The sequence below is a fragment of the Tamandua tetradactyla genome, chromosome 1 (genome assembly GCF_023851605.1).
Source record: "Tamandua tetradactyla isolate mTamTet1 chromosome 1, mTamTet1.pri, whole genome shotgun sequence".
In the NCBI taxonomy this organism is placed as follows: Eukaryota; Metazoa; Chordata; class Mammalia; order Pilosa; family Myrmecophagidae; genus Tamandua; species Tamandua tetradactyla.
In genome coordinates this window covers 216942724-216962863 of record NC_135327.1, presented here as the reverse complement: position 1 = coordinate 216962863, position 20140 = coordinate 216942724, and the positions used below count along the sequence as shown (strand labels likewise).

Below are 20140 nucleotides of genomic sequence, written 5' to 3'. Positions count from 1 at the left end.
AGTTCTTTTCACTGTAGATTTGCTGTAATGTAATGCCTTCTGCTTAAGATTAGAGTTTGTTTGCTTAGTTAGACTATTTTTGTTCACACAGGTGGTAATGACTGTGGGTGGAAGTATGAATGGTGTTAAGAGAAGAAAACGGATTATCAAAGGTACTGTTATTCTATAGCTAATAAAACAACAAAATAATAATTCCCTTGGAAGCACCCATATCACCTGATTTAATAAAGTAAAATTAGTTTCTTCAAATTTCATCCTGCTAACCTGATTTAAGTACATTTTAGAACAATTTTTGCTTATCCCCTAATAAGAACAATATAAGCAGGTAAAATACTCAAAAGCAGTGTCTCTATATTTTCAAGGCATATATTTTTGACATTTAAAATCCTAAATTGGCTAAAATTTAAAAATCAAGATGTACAATTAATAGGACAGTATTTGGTTTTGTTGTGTTTTACCTACCAGACCCCAAAGAAAAGCTGCTACTCAGTTGAAGTTGAGGCTTACAGTTGTTGGCAACATTTAACAGAGAAAGCATGGGATTGTATACTCTTCAAAAAGAAAACAAAGCAAGGCTACTGCGTGCATTTTCTGGCAAGCGACAGAAACGATTTATGAGGGGGGTGCGGAAGCTGCTTGCCACGAGCCAGGCAGGGGCCTTCATTTGCATAGAAGCAGGGGCAGATTGAGGAGCCCTCACCTGTCAAGCACAGGTAGCGCCTTGGAGGTAATGGGTCCCACAGTACAAAGCTCCATCTCCATCCAGACTGACACACGCTACACGGAGAGGCCAGATGGATCCAAGGAGAGACAAAAACGCCGGCTTCTGCCATCTCCACAGGGGGAACGTAAGCATTCCAGGAGCTGACAGATACCAGATCCCTCCTTACTCTCGCGGTTCCCCTTGCTGGGCCCCTGCCATGCCTCCAACCCGGCTGAGAAGAGGCATGCCTGCTCAGGGACCAGAAAGAGATTCCTGGTAAAGTGCTCAACCCTGTCAACAAAAGCAATAAACTATGCCTCTGCCTATGTCTGTCTTACCTAGGCAGAGAGAAAGCGCTACCTGGTAGGAGAAACAAGAGATTAGAGGAAGACAAGGAACTCTTCATTCCTTACAACCCATCTTCTGCTCCCTGGGTGGGCAGCTTTTCACCTGCAGCCCACCCTCCACTTCAACTTATTAAGGAACACCGCATTCCTACAGGATGTCCTGGGAAACAAAAGACTGTCTGTTCAGAGAGAGGTCATCTTAACAGAGCAATATTCAATGTGAGATGGCACTGTAATTTAACAAGAGGATGTGACTGAGTCACAGCACTCTGGCTGCAGCAGAGTCCCAAAGAGCCCTGACAAGGCACAGTGCTCGTCATGCAAGAGGAGGAAGGAGAGAGCTGCTAAGGACACCATGAGGGGACAGCCCAAGCACAGGACCATGAGGTTGCACAACCACAACCAACAATGGGAACGCAGATTCTGGGACAGAAAGTGTGCGGACCACGTCAGAGAGATTCACATGCAGACTCCGAACGACAGCTATTCAAGAATCTAAAGAAGCATCTAACTGGCCACCTTGTTTCCCACAATGTGGTGGCACAGTAAACGTTTTGTCTCTAGCCATATGCGGCCATGGTCTAATGACCGCCACTGGTGCCACCACCCTCGACACTTTTTTCTTTTTCAAGGATAACAAACACATGTATACAGTGTTTGCTGAGATGCAGACGTTCTAGTACAGGTTAAGCTCCAGTGCGGGATACAAAGAGGTATAATAAAATGCTGCTCCATCAGACTATGGTATATTAAAAATCTCAGTCAATCTCTCTCTCACACGTGCGCACACACACAGACACACAAACACTCACACATGGGTAGCAGTCATGCGAGCATTCCCTAGCCCACTTGCCCACCTAACAGACATTCACTGGATCCTATGACTTGCCAAGTCCTGTGCTAGGGCTGGTTGTGCCGGAGCCAGTAAAAAAGACATGGTGAGCCCTTCCTTCCTGGAGCTCAGCAGGCAGTTTGTAGGGCAGTAAATGAATGGGGGCTACGGGTTGAACTGTGTCCCCTCAAAATACATGATAGAGTCTAACCCCCTGTGAACGTGACTTATTTGGAGACAAGGTTGTGCAGATGTGATTCGATACAATGAGGCCAAACTGGACCAGCATGGGCGCTCATCCAACATGGCTGGAATCCTTGTAAGAGGAGGAAACTGGACAGAGACAGACAGACAGACACAGGTGGGGAGGAGGCCATGTGCAGACAGAGACATGGAGAGAGAAGAAGGCCATTTCTCAGAGACTGAGGTATGCCACGAACCAAGAATCACCGAGAACTGTGGGCCACAGCCAGAAGTGCGGAGAGTGGAGCAGAACAGTCTCGCCCCCGACCCCCGACTTCAGAGGGACGCTTGATTTCAGACTTGCTGCTTCCAGAACTGAGAGAGAATACATTCCTGTTGTTTTCAGCCATCCAGCTTGTGGTACAATTACAGAAACCATAGTAAAATCAGAGAATGGGTATACAGAGTTATAGAATTTTAGAACTAGAAGGGACTTCAGAAACCATCTAAATTGGTGCTTTCCAATTTTTTTCTTAAAACTGAAAGGCACCTTTTTAAAAAAATTAAAGTGTACAAAGAACGCCAACTTATAAAAGTGATTTTAAAAAAAGAAACTACTGAAGCGGAGTAATGGTTAGAGGGTGTGGGGTGCAGCTGGGTGGCCTTTCTGGGGTCCCCTCACTCAGACTGAGGAAATGCCCGACTACAGGTCACAACACACAGTTTGAAAATCAATGATCTAGTTATTCAAGTCTTCAGTTTGATAACTGAGGAAATTAAAGCTCAAGGACTTTAAGAGGTTTGACCCAGATCCTAAATTAGTTTGAAGAATCTAGACTAGAATAGAAGTCATTTGAATTCCAATCCAGTGCTTATTCCACTCTATTAACACAATTTCAACAATGCAAATTCTGAAAATATGAATTTATAATAGATGCCATTTTTTTGCAGATAGGTCTGGAAAAATACATAGTAGCAGGGCTTTAGAAAAGTCTAGTATTTTCTGGTTGTAGGTACAGCATGTCAAATGCCACAAATGCCTTTCCTAGCTTTTGCATATAACTTTTTCTTTGGATTTTCTATTTGACTATCTGTTTGTCTTTCTGTTCTTATGGAAGGTTTAATGAATACATTTTAATATACTGAAATTTGTTATTTCCAGTTAAAAAGGGAAAATAAGTTCACATTGGGATGAGTTCAGATTTCCATATTGGTGGGAAACTCTGGAAGACTGTACCTATAGAATTAAGAACATATCTTGTGTTGGTATGTATTATGTCCCTTATTCCTTTTTTAAATTGGTGACATATTATGTGAGAAAATGGCATTTTCTAAGTAAGGGAACTTGACACTTTAACTGGAACAAGAAAGAATTTCAGGAGCATCATAAATCAGAGATGCTAAAGAAAAAAAATTATTGAGGGGTCAAAATATTATATCTGTTATTCAATATATACCCAGGGCAGACAGAGACAAGATCTATAAGCACCAAGGTCCTTACCCTAGAAGGGCTACATGTGCCAAATTTGTTAGGTTGGTAAGAAAACATCAATAAAACAGGAAAATGCAAACACTTCTATGACTCAGGATCTTGGAGACTAGGCCTGGCAGCAAAAACAAGAAATATGTTCTTCATCTGGCAAGAATAGGCTACATATATTTGAAATCATTGGCTGGAAAGAGTGAAAAAACTGTCCAGATTTAGAGGCAGAATTAGATGGGGGAGGGAGTGAAGAAAGTAGCAACAGTTTTCCTAAATTTTGCCTTACGTTTTGGGATTATGGCAAAAAAATATTCACCTCTCCTAATACCTTATTAGTTAAAAGGCAAGACTTACATTGTTTGCTTTAAATTTCCTAAGAACTTGATATTTTTTATTGAAAACGCCTCTTTTTCACCACAGTATTCCTTAGGTACGTGTGGGTGGGTGGAATGGTACATCCAAATATCAAATCGCATGTAATTTATAATCAACCAAACCCCCATAAATTATCTCCTGTCTCTGCTTTAACTTCAGGCTGTGCTACCTCCCACCTTTCTTACAAAGATTTAGAGTGACAAAATATTGCTTTCTTACTTGTATCTTTTTCCATGGGTAGAGTCACATTTGAGGTTAAAACAACAAAATGTAAATTAGTACTTATGAACGGCATAAGCTAACCAACAATATTTCCCATTTATTAGGACTCCTAATTTCTTTCTCTAAGTAAATACTCTAGTAGAGTTTTTAAAAATAAAGTGAAGATTTTTACACCATAAATGTTTAACTCTAAAGATAACACCTTTGATGTGTATATTTGTACATATCTATTCAGTTTATCTTTTTCTCACTATACTATAGAAAACATCCTGCTCATTCTTATTAACCTTTGACTTCCAATAATCTGTGCTTAAAATACTTTTCAATTTGAAATATGCACACACATATCTTGCTAGCTACATTTAAGGAAAGCAAAAGTAATTCCTACAAACAAAACCAGACTAAAAAAAAAAAAAAAGATGTGTTCACAATTCTAGACGTTACATTTATTCATTGGAGATATCACACTATGAACATACTATACAGCATTGGTTTTCAAACATTTTATACCCCTAAAAAATATTAAAGACTTCAAATAACTTTTTTTTTGTATGTTGTATGGTAGGGGTCACATTTCATTCTTTTTCCATGTAAGTATCCCCTTATTGCCGCACCATTTGATTAATTTTTATTTGTTTGGTTTTTCATTTGTCTGCTTGTTTGAGAAGTGCATGGGCTGGGAATTGAACCCGGATCTCCCACATGGTAGGTGAGAATTCTACCACTAAACTATCCTCGCCATGCTCCCCACCTAAGAACATTTTTTTTTACATGGGTTAAACTTATCAATATTTACTCAATTAATACTAACAAAGTTCTCAAACAGTAATTACTTTATAAAAATAATAAACCAATTTCATGCTAATGAAAATAATATTTCTATGAAAAATAAGCAATTAGTGAGAAGAATGACACTTTTAAATTTTTGCACATCTTTTTTTGGGGGGGTAGTGGGGGGTGGTGCATGGCCCAGGAATTGAACCAGGTCTCTTGCATGGAAGGCGAGCAATCTACCACTGAACCACCTGTGCACTCTGCACATCTCTTTTAATTTTTTTTTTCCATGGGTAGGCACCAGGAATTGAACCTGGGTCTCTGGCATGGCAGGCAAGAACTCTGCCACTGCACCACCATTGCCCGCCCTGTGCACATCTCTTTTAAAGGCAAATAATATCTTAGCATTATTATAGAAGTAGTTTTGACCTCATAGATTCCCATTAAGAGTCTAGGAACCTCCCCCACCTCCCCTCACCCCCGCTGCAGGATTCCCCAGAATCCTGGTTTGAGAACCACTGCTCTACAGAGCCATATGTGATTGCTGTTATTTCAGTAATCATAAACTTACAGGTCTCCATGCCCTCATCATCATCGTCGACAGCAGGTTTGTCATAAGACTTGTCGATTGCAGCTCGGAAGCTCTCATTGCAACCCCTTCCTCTGATTATCCGTGGTCGGGGACGATGGAAAGGAATATCCCCATTCAAGGTGACCTCAGCCACTGCTGTTTGCAGACTCTCTAAGGAACTGGACTTCTTCAGGCCCAGAGAAGGCCCCACATCTCTGCTCGGGGAGCCTTGGAGGTTTACCAAAACAGAAAGTTAGGATTAATGGTGAAAATTACATATCTGCATCTCTATGAATTACGGAAAACTTAAAGGACATAATAATGAAATTATTTGTTCAATGATGGGTTCTGGAATGTGAACGGAAAAGGGAACCAAAGAGTAAATAAAATAATGAGAACTCGTTCTTAATTTTCCTAAATTTATATTAGATTCGACCTATTTTCCCTATCTTCAATTAGGAAGAACTATTTAAAATATAACTCTAAAAACAGTTCTTAAAGACATCTGAAATCAGTTACCATTTTGTAAGTGAAAAGCTTCTATCTTTTAAAAAATTTCCCTTTATATAGGACTCAGTAGGTAAAAATAAGTTATTAGTCTCCAATTTTAACCCAACAGATAACTTTCTTTTCAAATCATTTTCCTCCCAGTACTAAAAATAATGTAAAAGAACCAGAATTGACCAGAAGCTCATCTGCAAAGAAGAGGTGATGAGAAGGATGAAGTAAGCAACCAATAGGGAGTGTTTTTAACTTAAGACATTTTTGACAGTTCATTTACAACAGAAGTTAAATATTCCTATCAATGAACTCCCTCAAATCTCTTTCTTACTATGGTGAAGATTCGCAACCCTCAATAAGTAAGAAGAGCACAAGACATTACATGTCACTAATACAAAAACAGCAACATGGCAGCAGAAAGAAACATAACTCTAAGAAAATATGAATGTTCTGTGGAAAGAGCAATTCAGGATTTGAACGGAAACAAATTGCATAAGGGCTTTTTTTTTTTGTAGAGAGATAAAAGCAAGGAGACTAAAGAACTGGGTAAGAGTATTTATATCTCCAAGTCTGGGAATAGTCCTCTGTCCTGAGAAAAATAGATGACGGGCAGAAGGAAGATGAATTGGCAATTACCAAGAAAATTTCAATAGGATAGCAGGTGAGGAATCAGGGAACTAAAAACGTGGCTCTAACTCTAAGGATCTAGGGCAGAAAGGCTAAGATGGAACCAACAGCATCAAGATTTAGACAGCAATCAAAATGGATTCCTTTAATCAGGCGAGGCAGACTCATCCATCATTTAGCTGGAACCCACACTCAAAGGTAGGCTAATTTAGTTTCTAAATAACAGTTAGACCAGCTTTGTATCACCATCCAGGCAATCCAATCTATAAGAAGGTTTCTTCACACATCCTGCTAAACAGGTGAGAACAATGGAAAAGTAGGAAGAACTGAAGCATTAATCTCTACACGGGGTCATCAGCCCATATTGTTGGTAATTAAACAGTAGCCTTCTCACCTAGAATATGAACAGTTATGACAAGAGTTTTTCAGGGCACAGAGGATAAAGCAGGACAAAAATTTAATTGAGAGAGTCAAGACAAGAACCGTCTTCTTAAGTTTCATTCGTTTTATATCTTTCACCTAAGCTTCACAAAAGGATAGCAGTTTTAAAGCAAATATGTTAAAGCATACCATATATATAAATAACATACATCCACAAAAACGATGTTTTCATGATAATCTTTATTGGAAGTAAGAAATGGAAGAGAATATATAGATACGTATCTCCCTTTCAGAAAGGCTAGCTGAGACCTGACTTAATTTAGTCAAAGTACTGAAAATTTTAATAATGAACTTCACAGATGGCATGACTGTTTATTAAAACTGAGTGTCCCTGAGCAAGTTTGGAAAGAAAACACAAGGGAGAAAATGTCACTAATTGTCGATGAAAATGTAACAAAGGCTCTCTTAAGTGCTAAATTATGATTCCCTAACTATGGTTACTGAGATTCCTAACATTATAAACGTAACATTTACTAGTAAGGAAAAATTGAAAATTCCTTCTCTACATAAAGTATGGGCAAAAGATTAGTTTTATTTACACAAATATTGGTCATTTATTTTCATTTTAAAACAATTTTTCAAAGTCCTTAATATAAATCTATTATGTCAATAGTATACTTTGAATATTTTCATTTTTCAAGGAATAAACCATTAGAAATTCAGTTTTCCTGTTTGCGCTGTTTTTCAGAAAGCAAATTTACCACTCAAAATACTATACAAGATCACTAAATTCAGGAGTAAAGGGAGAAATCACAATCGTATTATTTTCCCTAGATCTATTTTTCTCTTCCTAATATCTCTCTACATGAAAAAAAAAAAAGGATATATATATATGGAGGATGACTTTGAAGGGGCAAAGGGAAATGGAATTCAATTTTCATTATGAAAGGCTTAGGACAGACAGATGATCTATGTTAAAATGCCATTACAACTCTACCGAAAACCTTTGAACAACTCTAAAATCAAGATATTCTTGACAATTCAAGTGAAGTGAAGGAAGAAAAATAAATGAAAATTTGTTCACCATCTAATATTAGCAGAGGTCAGGTAGGAGAGATTAAGTTTAGATATTTTATTCATATAAATTTAAAACCAACAAACACAAAGATACTTTAGAGTCTATGTAATATTTTTTTGCCCCAAGATTTTGCTATTTATTTTAGTAAGATAGATTGTACATTGTGCAAAAATAAAAAAGAAAGCTTTTTAAAAAATATAGCATCTAATATTTAAAAACATTATAAAAACACAGCATTCGATTAGATTACTGAAATTTCCTTAATGCTATGAGTAACTCAATGTGGTTTTTAATGAATAGTGACTTGGAAAGGAGTTACTTCTTTAAAAGTACTAAATTCTATTAACTCCAAAAACTAATCACTGTTTTACATATGTGAACTATAAAATGATGTTTTTCTACAAACCTGCTTCAGAATTTCAGTGAATTTTATGTTGGATAAGAGAAACAACTACTTAGTAAAGGCTAAGACTATAGTTAATGGCCTTGCAGTTCAGTTAATCTTATGACTGATTGGATATAACTTTTGCAATCTATCATTTACTCTACAGAATATGATAACATGGTCCCTGTCAACAATAATCTTTATATATGTGTGTGGGGTACACATTTTTCAAGCAGGCTAAAACTAATTACTACTGCAGGTTAAAAAGGTGAATTGAAGCAAATTAGAGCTAAGTGCTATAAGTACATCATACTGGACTCAGAATAATTAAAATACTATTCCAAACTTGCAATAATAAATCATAAATGCACAAGTGCACAAAACACATTACTTCAATTACACATAAAAACTTTCCTCTGATTATTTTCATACAATAACACAAAAGGTAAAACCTACCATAATCTTAATTGAATAGAATCCATTGTTTCTAAGGAATGATTTAGGCAGCATTTTAAAAGCAAGCCAAAAACAGTAAAAAAGAAAAAAAAAACTCCTTAAAATAGGATCACAAAGTTAAAATAAGGAACAACTGTGCATTATATAGCCAAATTCAAGTTACCTATGATCTAATTTGTGCACACAAAGAAGAGGTAAAGTTTCTAAATCACTAATGATAGCATCACTGGACAATGTCCTTCAGTGAAAAATATTTATATTTGCTCTATTAACCTTCAAATAAAAAATCATCAGTTTGAGAATCATTTCTTGACTGTTAATCTAGAAATCAATAGATGACTTAAATACTTACAAGTCTATGATAAGAGATCAAATTTCCAGGATTTGGGTTAAAAAAAGACGTTAGAAAACCTCCTTGCATAAATATAATTAAGAAAATCTAGGCTGTTTTAGGATTTTTGAAGCAAGAAATTATATTTCCGTTTAGTATATTCTACACTGATAATTTCGTTTACATAAAATTTTTCATTTCTTGTACAATTAGACTTCCCAAAATGAAAACATCCATGCAAGACTGAGATATTTATGTTTATGTGCAATCTGATTGACAGCTCTATAATTGTGATAAGCTCCTTCCACCGTGGTTTCTATGGCAACAGTCTAACTGTCCATTCTTACCTGCTTTCTGGTCATCCACTGTATTGAGTTTAGTCTCGTCAGCTACTGTTAAAAGGTAAATGTATAATGGTTAGTCCAGTTAGTACCCACAGCCCAACATGCTTCAACTTTTCCCAGGGCTTTTCGGTTAGGTGACAATTCTTAGATAATATTTCATGCAAATAATATGAAACACCAGGCAAAATGTTCATAATCATAAACAGAGGGGGAAAAAAGCAGTGTCTCCATGCAATATGCCAGTCATTTCATCTCACAGGCACGTGGGTTATTTATATGTTAGCATATCATCATTAGCCAAGGCAATTCATCACCAAATTTTTCTTTTATGCATGTGATAAATTAATGCTTTTAGTTTTGAAGTACAAACAGCCACCAGAGAATAGCATAAATAAGTTACAGTTGATTAACAAAGATTTTTTAAATCATTCAATAAGCTTATGGATATAATTAATTGATGTACTTTTTTTTTTGGTGGATTTGGATTTAAAGAGAGACACTACCTGATTGGTGTTTGATTGAACAGCTATGATTATTTTCCTCCTCTCATTTGCTTCCAAATACCTTCTACAATAAATATTCTCTCAAATTATTACTTCAATTAAATGACTTAATTATCAACACGTAAGCATTTGTATTACATAAACCTTAAAGAATAGCCATGAAAGGAAGATATCATGTAGTAACCAAATTCTAGACATGGATTGAGATAATGGTTTCTCTCCAAAATGTTTTCTTCTAGTTCAAAAATCCCACAGCCAACCAAAAACAATTTAAATGAAATTGATTTAAACAGCCAAAGTGTTAAAACTTATTCTACACCATACATGATAATAACGTGATATGCACATTTGTTTGTTTCTTTTCTCATAAGAAAACATATATATCAACATATTGCATATTATGTAAACATGCCACTTATGAGTAATATGGATATCTCAAACTCAAAGAAAAACCACTTTTTGCCAAATGGCCACATTTCACATTTAATTTCTTCTATTTCTTAAAGTTGACAGACATGTTTGGGACCATCAATTTTATCCTAAAAGCATCTAAACCTTATTTAGATAAAGATTCATGGAGATTGTACTCACTACCTAAATCCATGCTTTTTGATTTTCGCGTTTTAACGAAATCCAATTGACTGGCATCTGAAAATTGCTTTGTACGTTTTTCTGACATACTCTGGCGTCCAAATCCTTCTCGTTGAAAAGCAAGACCTGGATCAACATCTGGACTCAAAGAGCTGGTATGGAAGGAAAGATACACAGAAAAATAGGTCTTAAAATTAGAAGACACCCAATTTGGGAAACTGCATATACACCTGTGTAATGTGTGTGTGATTGTGTGTGCATGTCACGCTCCTCACAAAAGCTGAAACTAATTAACATAAATATAGTCCATTAAAAAAAAAAGCTGTGGCTATGCAGGAGGCAATAGAAATATACAAATCCAATTTACATTTGGAATAATTTTTTCTCCATATGAGCTTTCTCCTCCTCTGCTTACTTCCCAGTTTCTTCTATTTGGCAGTGTTTCATTTATTTCTAAGAGATTATTTAAAAATTAGCCTAATGCATTTGAAGAATTGAATATTTGAAGAAACCTGTCATATACCATATATAAATATTAGGGGCAAACAAGTGACAACATGAATCGCAACTGAATTGAAGTCTTAAAGGGGATGCCTTCTGGCCTGCTTATATAATAGATGTGTTTCGAGAATAGATTTTAAAATCCCTTTATGGCTAACTTCATGATAATGGAGGTTCTCTGTAATACTTAATCAACTGACAAAAATCTATTCTGATTAAGGTGATGTGTCAGATATCAAGGTCACAATAATAAATAGGAAAAAAACATCCCTGTTCTTTACGAGTTTACAAGAAAAATGTGAAACCAGAAATATGAAACGTTCTGTAGTGGGTGCAAAGATGAGAGAATAAACAGTAATTTATGGAGTCAGGAAAAGGATGACCAAGTTTAAATGACATTTGATTTGGGTGGCACCAATACAGTAGCTTAAACAGAGATGATATGTAAGTATAAGGTAAATAATCAGTAACAAGATAAATTTTTATTTGTTTCTCTAGTGACAGTGGTGGACTCTGGACCACTCTTACTTTATTTAGTCCTATCTATAAAAATCCATGAACATTTCATGAAGCTCTACCAGGTATTCTAAGCACAGTCCATATTATGAAAACGGTTTTTCTGTGTGCTCAGCCCATTAAGTAAATAAATACACTAGTGTTCTTAGATCAGGGTGAAGCCACCAAATCTATCTGGGCTGGTAGTAGGATGCCCCACCATGGCTAAGAAACCACGTGCCACTCCATTAGGTGAGCTCAATTTATGACAGCCTCCTTTATGTTTCTGATAAAACAAGCTTCTCTAGCCCTTTATGACCTTATGAGAACTAATATTCACATTGGTAAAAGTGCAGTCATATGAGTTGGACAGACATCAGAAACTTGGCTTCAGTCTACTGTGCCCAGGATGATAGCAGGCTCCTAAAAGAAGAGCTAATCCAAAAATTGTGAAAAGTAGGATGCCAAGGAAAATGCTCTGCCACTGAGTGTGTATTTCTTAAGATACACAATAAAAAGAAAAGTCGCCTCAGCCATCTCACCAGGCCAATGGAAGAATTTGAGGATGGAAGGTAAAAGTCCTCTGCAAATTGCAAACCACTATTGCCCAATAAAGACTACCTTAAATTATCAAAGCAATACAAATTATGGTACGAGAGAATCTAGGGTCTTTAAAGCCACACAGAGGAGGTGAACAGTCCTTTCCAATTAAAATTTTTCCACTAAGTACAGAACAGGGCCAACTGGGTGATGCAAGAGAGCTGCCTAGGGTGCAACATTTGCACTCACTCTCAGAGTCATGCAAGTTCACGCACGTCCTTAAACTCTGCAGTGTAGGCACCTCCCTGCTGCCCCCTAGTCCCAGCCCAAGTACAGGAAAAGGAGGCATCTCTCAAAGGAGCTGGGGAGGTTATCCCTAGGCAAGAACAATTTTTTTTTTGTTTTTTTTTGCATAACGCCATGCTCTGTCTTAATAAATGTTATTATTATTTTTGCATTCTTCTCCATTTTTTAAAAACTTTTGAATGTAATATATTTCTTCCCCCAAACTTTGAATATATTTGATGTTCCAGGAAGCAGAACCATGTTTATATTGAAGACTCAAGGGCCTCCCAATCCATACTACTATGCTTTGGTGCACATGCCTTAAAATTTCTAGAGCGCAGACACTTCAAGAACTACAGTTTCAGAAGAGAAAAACCAAAACTCATGGGATGAGAACTATGACTCAAGTGTGCAGCAGCAAACTCTAAATAACATACTTCTAGTAATATTAATTCTTTAATTCCCATTAACTGTATAAAGTCTAGGTTCATTTTCTCACTTCTTCAACCATTGTGCACATGCCTACCAACTCTTTTTTTGAATCGTGTAGAATACTTTAAAACCTGAATTTCAGTAAGAAAGTCAAACTTGTGGACAAAGTGCATTTGAAATCCATTTTTAACAGGATATTCCCAGTAAAAATTTTTTCAAAGAAATATAAACCGATGGTGCTCATGTTATCTAAAAAACTACATACTGGCATTTTTTAAAACCAGTTTCTATCCTCTGAAATTATGTTGTTGCTGTGATTAGAATTTGCTGTCTTATCTTTTCCCCCTCAAAAACACGATTGTTAAAGTTACCTAAATCAATTAATGTATTGAAAAAAGTAGGTGCTGTTAGCTAACAAATTAAAAGTTTAGCCACTTGACATATTTAGCCCTCTGCAATTGTGCAGAGAACTGTAAACATCACAATTTTAAATGTCAAACGAGTTTGTGCGTTAGTAAGAGTCTTTAAATAACTGAATATTCTTAAACCATGACATAATTAATTCTTTCCTATTAATATGCCCATTAAACTAATTTCAAGCACAATACATAGTACACTAGGAATATTTAACAAGTTAGACTGCAGGACTGACAGCTGATTCTTTCAAGAATGTAACCATTTCCTGACCCCCGATGTTATTAAAATTCCAGTTATTAATCCTTTCTTATTGCCCTTTTGTTTTCATAACATTTTCATCAAGGATTAGGGAGATATTGTCAGGCTGGAAAAGCTTACATTTTCTGCTGTGATTCAGAGCAGCTGCCATTTTTGTTTGGATAACCCTTCATTCATATTCTTTGCTGTACACCACATTCCCCACAGCAAACTCACACAAGTCCTCTCTGTTTTACGAATCCCTCTTTGGGAAATTAATGCAACAATCTATCCCTGCTAGTTATGCATTTACTTTCACCTATACAGTGCTTTATTAGGCACAAAACTGATCTATTCCTATAAATACCTTTTCAATTTCTTATCATGGAGGGGATTCAAAATCTTTTGTCCCTAAGATGGATACTGCAAATATTTACTCCTCACTTTCTCTGTTGTTGCTTTCACTCTCAGAAAGAGATAAAAACTGCAGCAATAAATGTAAGTCCATTTGCAGATTTCAGATCGGTTTCTACTTTATATTGTAGTTATATTGTGGAGAATTCAGTGGCAGAATTCTCAATGTCAAAGACCCGGGTTCGATTCCTGAAGCCTGCCCATGCAAAAAAAAAAAAAAATCTCTCTCTATTTTTTAAATGCCAATTTATCAACGATGCTCTGCAATAAACCATTTAAACATTCCACAAAATGTGATTGCAGTTCACTGTTGTATTCAAGTCCTGGATCTTACCAATCAGCTGAATCACTGATTGCAACTTTTGCCCAGGTGCTCATGTCCGTGGTGCCAAAGCCCACGTCATCATGGGAGCTCGAGGACGACTGGTCGGAAAGATGTGGAGGAAGCACTGGCAACCTGTCATCTTCGATCATGACAGTGTCATCTTGGGGCATATTCACTGTGGGGGACAGCTGATATTTACCTGTCCAGTGGAAGAAGAGAAAAAAAATGATATACACTGATCTGTTATACGCATGAATATTGCTATTTTTCTGCCTTATGAAAAGTCTAAACTTCCACACATCTGCTCAACCTGGTAGAACAAAATAGAATTTAGCACATTTATTTTTCATAAGTGGACCTGGGTCACCTATTACCTCTGATACCACAGCTGGTCATCATGCAATTTTCCTGGGTTTATGTTTCCTAAGACCACAGATGATCTCCAAAATGCCTTCTCATGTGAAAACGCTAAGATTCCAAGTTGTGAGAGTTTTTGAAGACTTTAGAAGAAAGTTAGAGGGGCACATTACAGGCCTTTATCCATCATTCACCCACTCTTTCATTTGGTGTCTAGCACAGAACAGGTACTCTAGGTCAGACATAAGTTCTGTCCCCAAAGAGCTCACTCTACTGAAGGACAAAGACATATAAACAGTTGTATGGTGATGCGAACAAAAACCAGTTACTGACACTAGTTACCAGTGTCAGTAAATGACTGGGTAGTTGGAGGCAGGGACGTGCTGGGAATCTCAAGAAAAGTTGAGTTGGGCTTTGAATCATGCATGTGACATTTCTTTTAGACATCAGTGACATCATCATGAGCACATGGTGGTGAAAAGCCCACAGTGCATTCTGGTGGCACCTGGAAGCTGAGTATGTCCAGGATAAAGAGGCGGGGGAGAGAATGGCGGGAGTGATTTCAAAGAGAAAAGATCAGGTTCTGAATGAGAAGAGCCTTTCAGGTCATCCCAGAGCAGCCTGCACATTTTTATTTATTTTAGTTACAATATATTTTTCTTGGTAAGGAAGGACACATCATTGCTTATACTGATCATTTTCCTACAGGAAAATCTCCTCTGGTTTTTGGATCAGCATGATGGGTTTTTTCATTTCACAACCTTTCTGGAGATAAAAATTAAGTTTCAAGGTCCTGATTTTTTAAAAAATGAAGTTAGGGTCCAGGGGACACCATCTTCTTCCTCTTCTGGCTTCCTTCCAAATCTTGGGCCATGCTTCTGTGGAGCTAGAACAGGTGGACAAGGCTTCGGTCCACATGGATGTCTTGTTAAGAGGCAATGGCCACAGAAACCAGCATCAAATAGGAAACAGGTCCCTGGGCTTGGCTCTCCCAAGAAAGCACTGTCCCTGACCCTTACTGGATGATGGAAAACTATCATTTTATATCCAAGCAGGGTTCCCACCCTAATACAATATTTGTTGCATTTTCCCAAGATACTGCCATCCTTACACACGGGGAGCATTTTTCCTTTGTTATAATTTAGTTTTCAAAATAGCACATCAGCAATGTATAAGAAATCTACTAATATTTTAATATTTGCCTTAGATCTAATTTTTAAATAAACATTCAAAGGAATATGTATGTTTTAACTCTGCACTAGAAATTTGGGATTGGCATAAATACACGTGTAGGATTTCTTCAAAGCATGCATTTTTCAAAACATATGGATAAAGGAACAAAAAATAATCAAGTAAATTGATGCTTATTTTTTCAGGGCAACCCCAAAAAGGATATGTACTGGTTTGAAATTATGTATGTACCCTAGAAAAGCCATGTTTTAATCCTAACCCTATTTTGTAAAGGCAGCTGTTTCTTCTAATCCCTCTTCAGTATTGCATGCTTGAAACTGTAATCAGATCATCTCCCTAGAGATGTGATTTAATCAAGAGTGGTTGTTAAACTGGATTAGGTGACAACATGTCTCCACCCATTTGGGTGGGTCTTATTAGTTTACTGGAATCCTATAAAAGAGGAAATATTTTGGAGAATGGGAGATTCAGAGAGAGCAGAGCATAACAACATAGCCACAAGAAGTAGAGTCCACCAGCCAGTGACCTTTGGAGATAAAGAAGGAAAATGTCTGCCGGGGAGCTTCGCGACAGGAAACCAGGACAGAAAACTAGCAGATGATGCCAAGTTCACCACATGCCTTTCCAGATGAGAGAGAAACCCTGACTGTGTTCACCATGTGCCTTTCCAGGTGAGAGAGGAACCCTGACCATGTTCACCATATGCCCTTCCAGATGAGAAAGGAACCCTGACTGTGTTCACCATGTGCCTTTCCACTTGAGAGAGAAACCCTGAACTTCATCAGCCTTCTTGAACTGAGATATCTCTCCCTGGATGCATTAGATTGGACATTTCTATAGACTTGTTTTAATTGGGACATTTTCTCGGCCTTAGAACTATAAACTAGCAACTTATTAAATTCCCATTTTTAAAAGCCATTCTGTTTCTCATATATTACATTCCAGCAGCTAGCAAACTAGAACAGGATACCTGCTAGAAATTTCTCATGCATACATTATTTACCACCAGCTCCTCTGTTATTGCAGAAATTCTTTGTGCTCACTAAGCTTCTTCTCAGAATTTTTATCAAGAAGAGTGTTCTACTTTGATTTCAGATACACCCATTCTGACAAACTGAAAAATCTCTTCTGAAGAACACTCATCAGATAAATGTAAATCAGTTTAATACTTAATCATTTCTCTTTGCTGCATTCAAGTCACTTACTTATTCCTACTCTCTAGTCTTAGGATATTAGTCCAGAAAGCTGGTCAACACAATATCATTCATAAATAATGTAGGACATTGTAGCAATATTAGCCAAACAAATGGTTTCTTCTTGAGACATTTTTTCCCCCTTAAAAATGTTATAGAATTACAAAACCAGGACTATCCCTGACTGACAACCCATACTGATAAAACATGTGCCATAGTAATAAGTACCAAGTCTTCACCTAGGAATCATTTAGTGGAAGGAAATATTAACGTGTAATTATTAATGCACTCATTTTCAGATGTAAAAACTAAACGACTTAACTCTTGGATTTACACAGTATATTCTGAGAGACAACCTACTAAACAAAATGGAACACTGAATGATTCTTCATATTCTAATTATTTTTTGTAATAGTTGTTCTAAGTCAGGTACCTAAGTAAAACAAAATTTTATACATAAATAACAAGATATCTCTTTAATAGTGAAAAAAAATTCACTTTTTTTTACCCATGATCCTGGTACCCAGTACTTCACAAGATTCATGAATTCATGTTTTCCATGTTTTAACATGCCTGACAGGAAAATAAGGGAGAATCATCATACAAGGAAGACTATACTACATAACCACATATTCTACTAAACTCTACCTAAGCAATACCATAATCTCATATTTAGGTTTGCTAGTACTTGGCATTTCACAAATGTGAAACCTTCTAATAACTTGAGAAGACTTCAAACTATTTTTAATGGATAAACTTTCCTTTTCCCCCAACTGTTAGCCAATACCTACTGAGAGTAGAAGTGAAACAATGAGATACAGAGCAATTGTTCACCAAACATTTATTCATTAGTAGGTTTACATAGAAGCAACACCAGACAAGACACTAGAAACAGATGAAATGAGAACATTTTTGCCAGTGGTTTGACTCCCACTGAAAAGCATTCATGTTCCATTTATCTACATTGAATACCTAAGATGAAAATATTCTGAACATCATTATTTTTAAAGTCACCACGAAAGTATGATGACAGCATTATTAACATTAAATTTTAAAATGGATACACAGATTATGCTTTTTACTTTCAACAGAAAAATTTTCAGTTAAAAAAGTTACAAAAAAATTTAAGGTCCCATGCTCCCAAACGTCCACTTGTATGTGGTGAAGCGAGCATGTTGGTTTCTTTAGCTATGCCTATCATTACTATTAATAGCTAAGATAGTTTAGCTAAAATACTTTCCATGTAAGAAAAAAATCTTATATATAGTCAGAACAAATTATATTTTGGTGAATACCCAGGACTACCCTTCTAAAATCAACAGCAGTGGAAACTTGCCCAGGACAAATGACGGTTGGAGAAATCTTGCTTTGGCTCACAAAAAAGCTCTGACCAACTCCACTGAGAGATACAGGGACCACTTATTTTCGAGTCTTATGGGACTATCGAGTCAGAAAACATACATTCTAATTTGGGTTCAGAAATAAAGAAGTTGTGCATGTCTTCATTCAAGTCACTGAATGCCTTTTATCCATTACTCCCTGAAGACAAGATAAGTAGCTTGGAGTACATGGCTTTCTAAGGCTGCTTTCAAGGACTAACTTCTTTGATATTTAGAGGACAGGGTGGCCAGGATGCAATCGATTCTAGAGAACCACTTTGGCCTTTCGTGTAAACGTGGATTCTTAAAAATTGATGTTAGGGCGGGCCACGGTGGCTCAGCAGGCAAGAATGCTTGCCTGTCATGTCAGAGGACCCAGGTTCGATTCCCGGTGTCTGCCCATGTTAAAAAAAAAAAAAAAATTGACGTTAATTAAGAATGGATGTCGCTAGTACTAACAGTGTGATATTAGCATTCCCCAGAGAAGGTTATTTTTTTTTTAAGCTGCATTTATTTTTTTTTTAACTTTTTTTACTGTATAGTATCAGAGAGGGCTATTTTAAAAAATGGGAAATAATCTAAAACAAAACAAAACTGTCATGGGATCTTGGCCTTCATTTCATCTTCTGTTAAGTTGGAAAGTGGGGATGATGACATCCTTCCAGGTATAATGTCTCTTCTCTTTTGCTCTGAAGTTCTACATGAGGAATATTCCATATGAAAACTCCCTGTCCATATAAAGTTCATCAGTTCTCAACTTATTCAGTGGCATATCAATACAACGTTCTCTGTTAAACATAGAGATCATAAAGTAAATACCACCACCTCTACCAGCATTGTTCTAAGCATACCAAAGACAATTATCATCCAAACAATGGCCAATTGAGAAATTTCCATGCACCCAAATACTGGGCAAGTCAATAAATAAAACTGTTATTTATTTAGGCTAGTGGTAATTTGATACCCTAATATCTTTGGTACCCTGTTTTGGTATTTTCTGTTGCAAGGGGAAAGGTATATAGATTTCTACTTAAAATGGGAACTAACTCCATAAACATTTGTTTCTTAGGGCCCACAGTAGTGGAATAGGAACTGAAAAAGACTGAGGAATTCCCAGAATTGTGAATTCCCAGAATTGTAAAAAGGAAGATCAGTCAAATTAAACATGTACATTTCTCAAGATAAAGCTATCAGGGATCCCTAGTTTCCAACATAATACATAAAAAAAAAATTGTCTTAAAATATCTAAATCATTCAACATCACTTTGGCCTACATCAAACAATAACGAGTCTGTCACCCCTAGTCCAAAGCCAACGGCCCACATTGTACAACAAAAAGCACAGAGCTGGGAGGCCAGTTATTGCCGCGGGGGAGGCATCTGGAGCTTTAAAAGTTCATTACATCTCTAGGAGAGAGAAGGAGAAACCACATCAACTATAGTGCAGACTTATTGAGGACTGATGACACCATGGCTAATAAAACCAGGGCAACAGTCTATGCAGAAAATGAAGGAATCCTCAACCCATATATTTCACATTTCAAAAGGTCACTAGGTGGATTTTGGGGTTGTTTTTGTCTGTTTGGTTTTTAGTTTTAGTTTTTCGCCTTCCTCTGAAGCATCAGGGATTGGAGGCAGGATGCAGGTTACAGGATCTGGTGGATCAGTGCTCTGATTCAGTATGGCAA

At 36.7% G+C, this 20140-nt stretch overlaps 1 protein-coding gene across 22 annotated transcripts in view; it reads right to left on the bottom strand.

Moving 5' to 3' along the window:
* PARD3 (par-3 family cell polarity regulator) overlaps positions 1-20140 on the bottom strand; it is a 676839-nt gene that overhangs the window by 220437 nt on the left and 436262 nt on the right. For 11 of the 22 annotated variants that reach the window (XM_077152059.1, XM_077152104.1, XM_077152099.1 and 8 more), the window contains 4 exons: positions 14343-14532; positions 10688-10839; positions 9597-9641; positions 5491-5718 (listed from right to left, as the gene is read on the bottom strand). In XM_077152059.1, the coding sequence (XP_077008174.1) occupies positions 5491-5718; positions 9597-9641; positions 10688-10839; positions 14343-14532 (615 nt within the window). The remainder of the gene's footprint in view (positions 1-5490; positions 5719-9596; positions 9642-10687; positions 10840-14342; positions 14533-20140) is intronic. The other 11 variants (XM_077152100.1, XM_077152102.1, XM_077152105.1 and 8 more) reach the window with 4 other exon arrangements.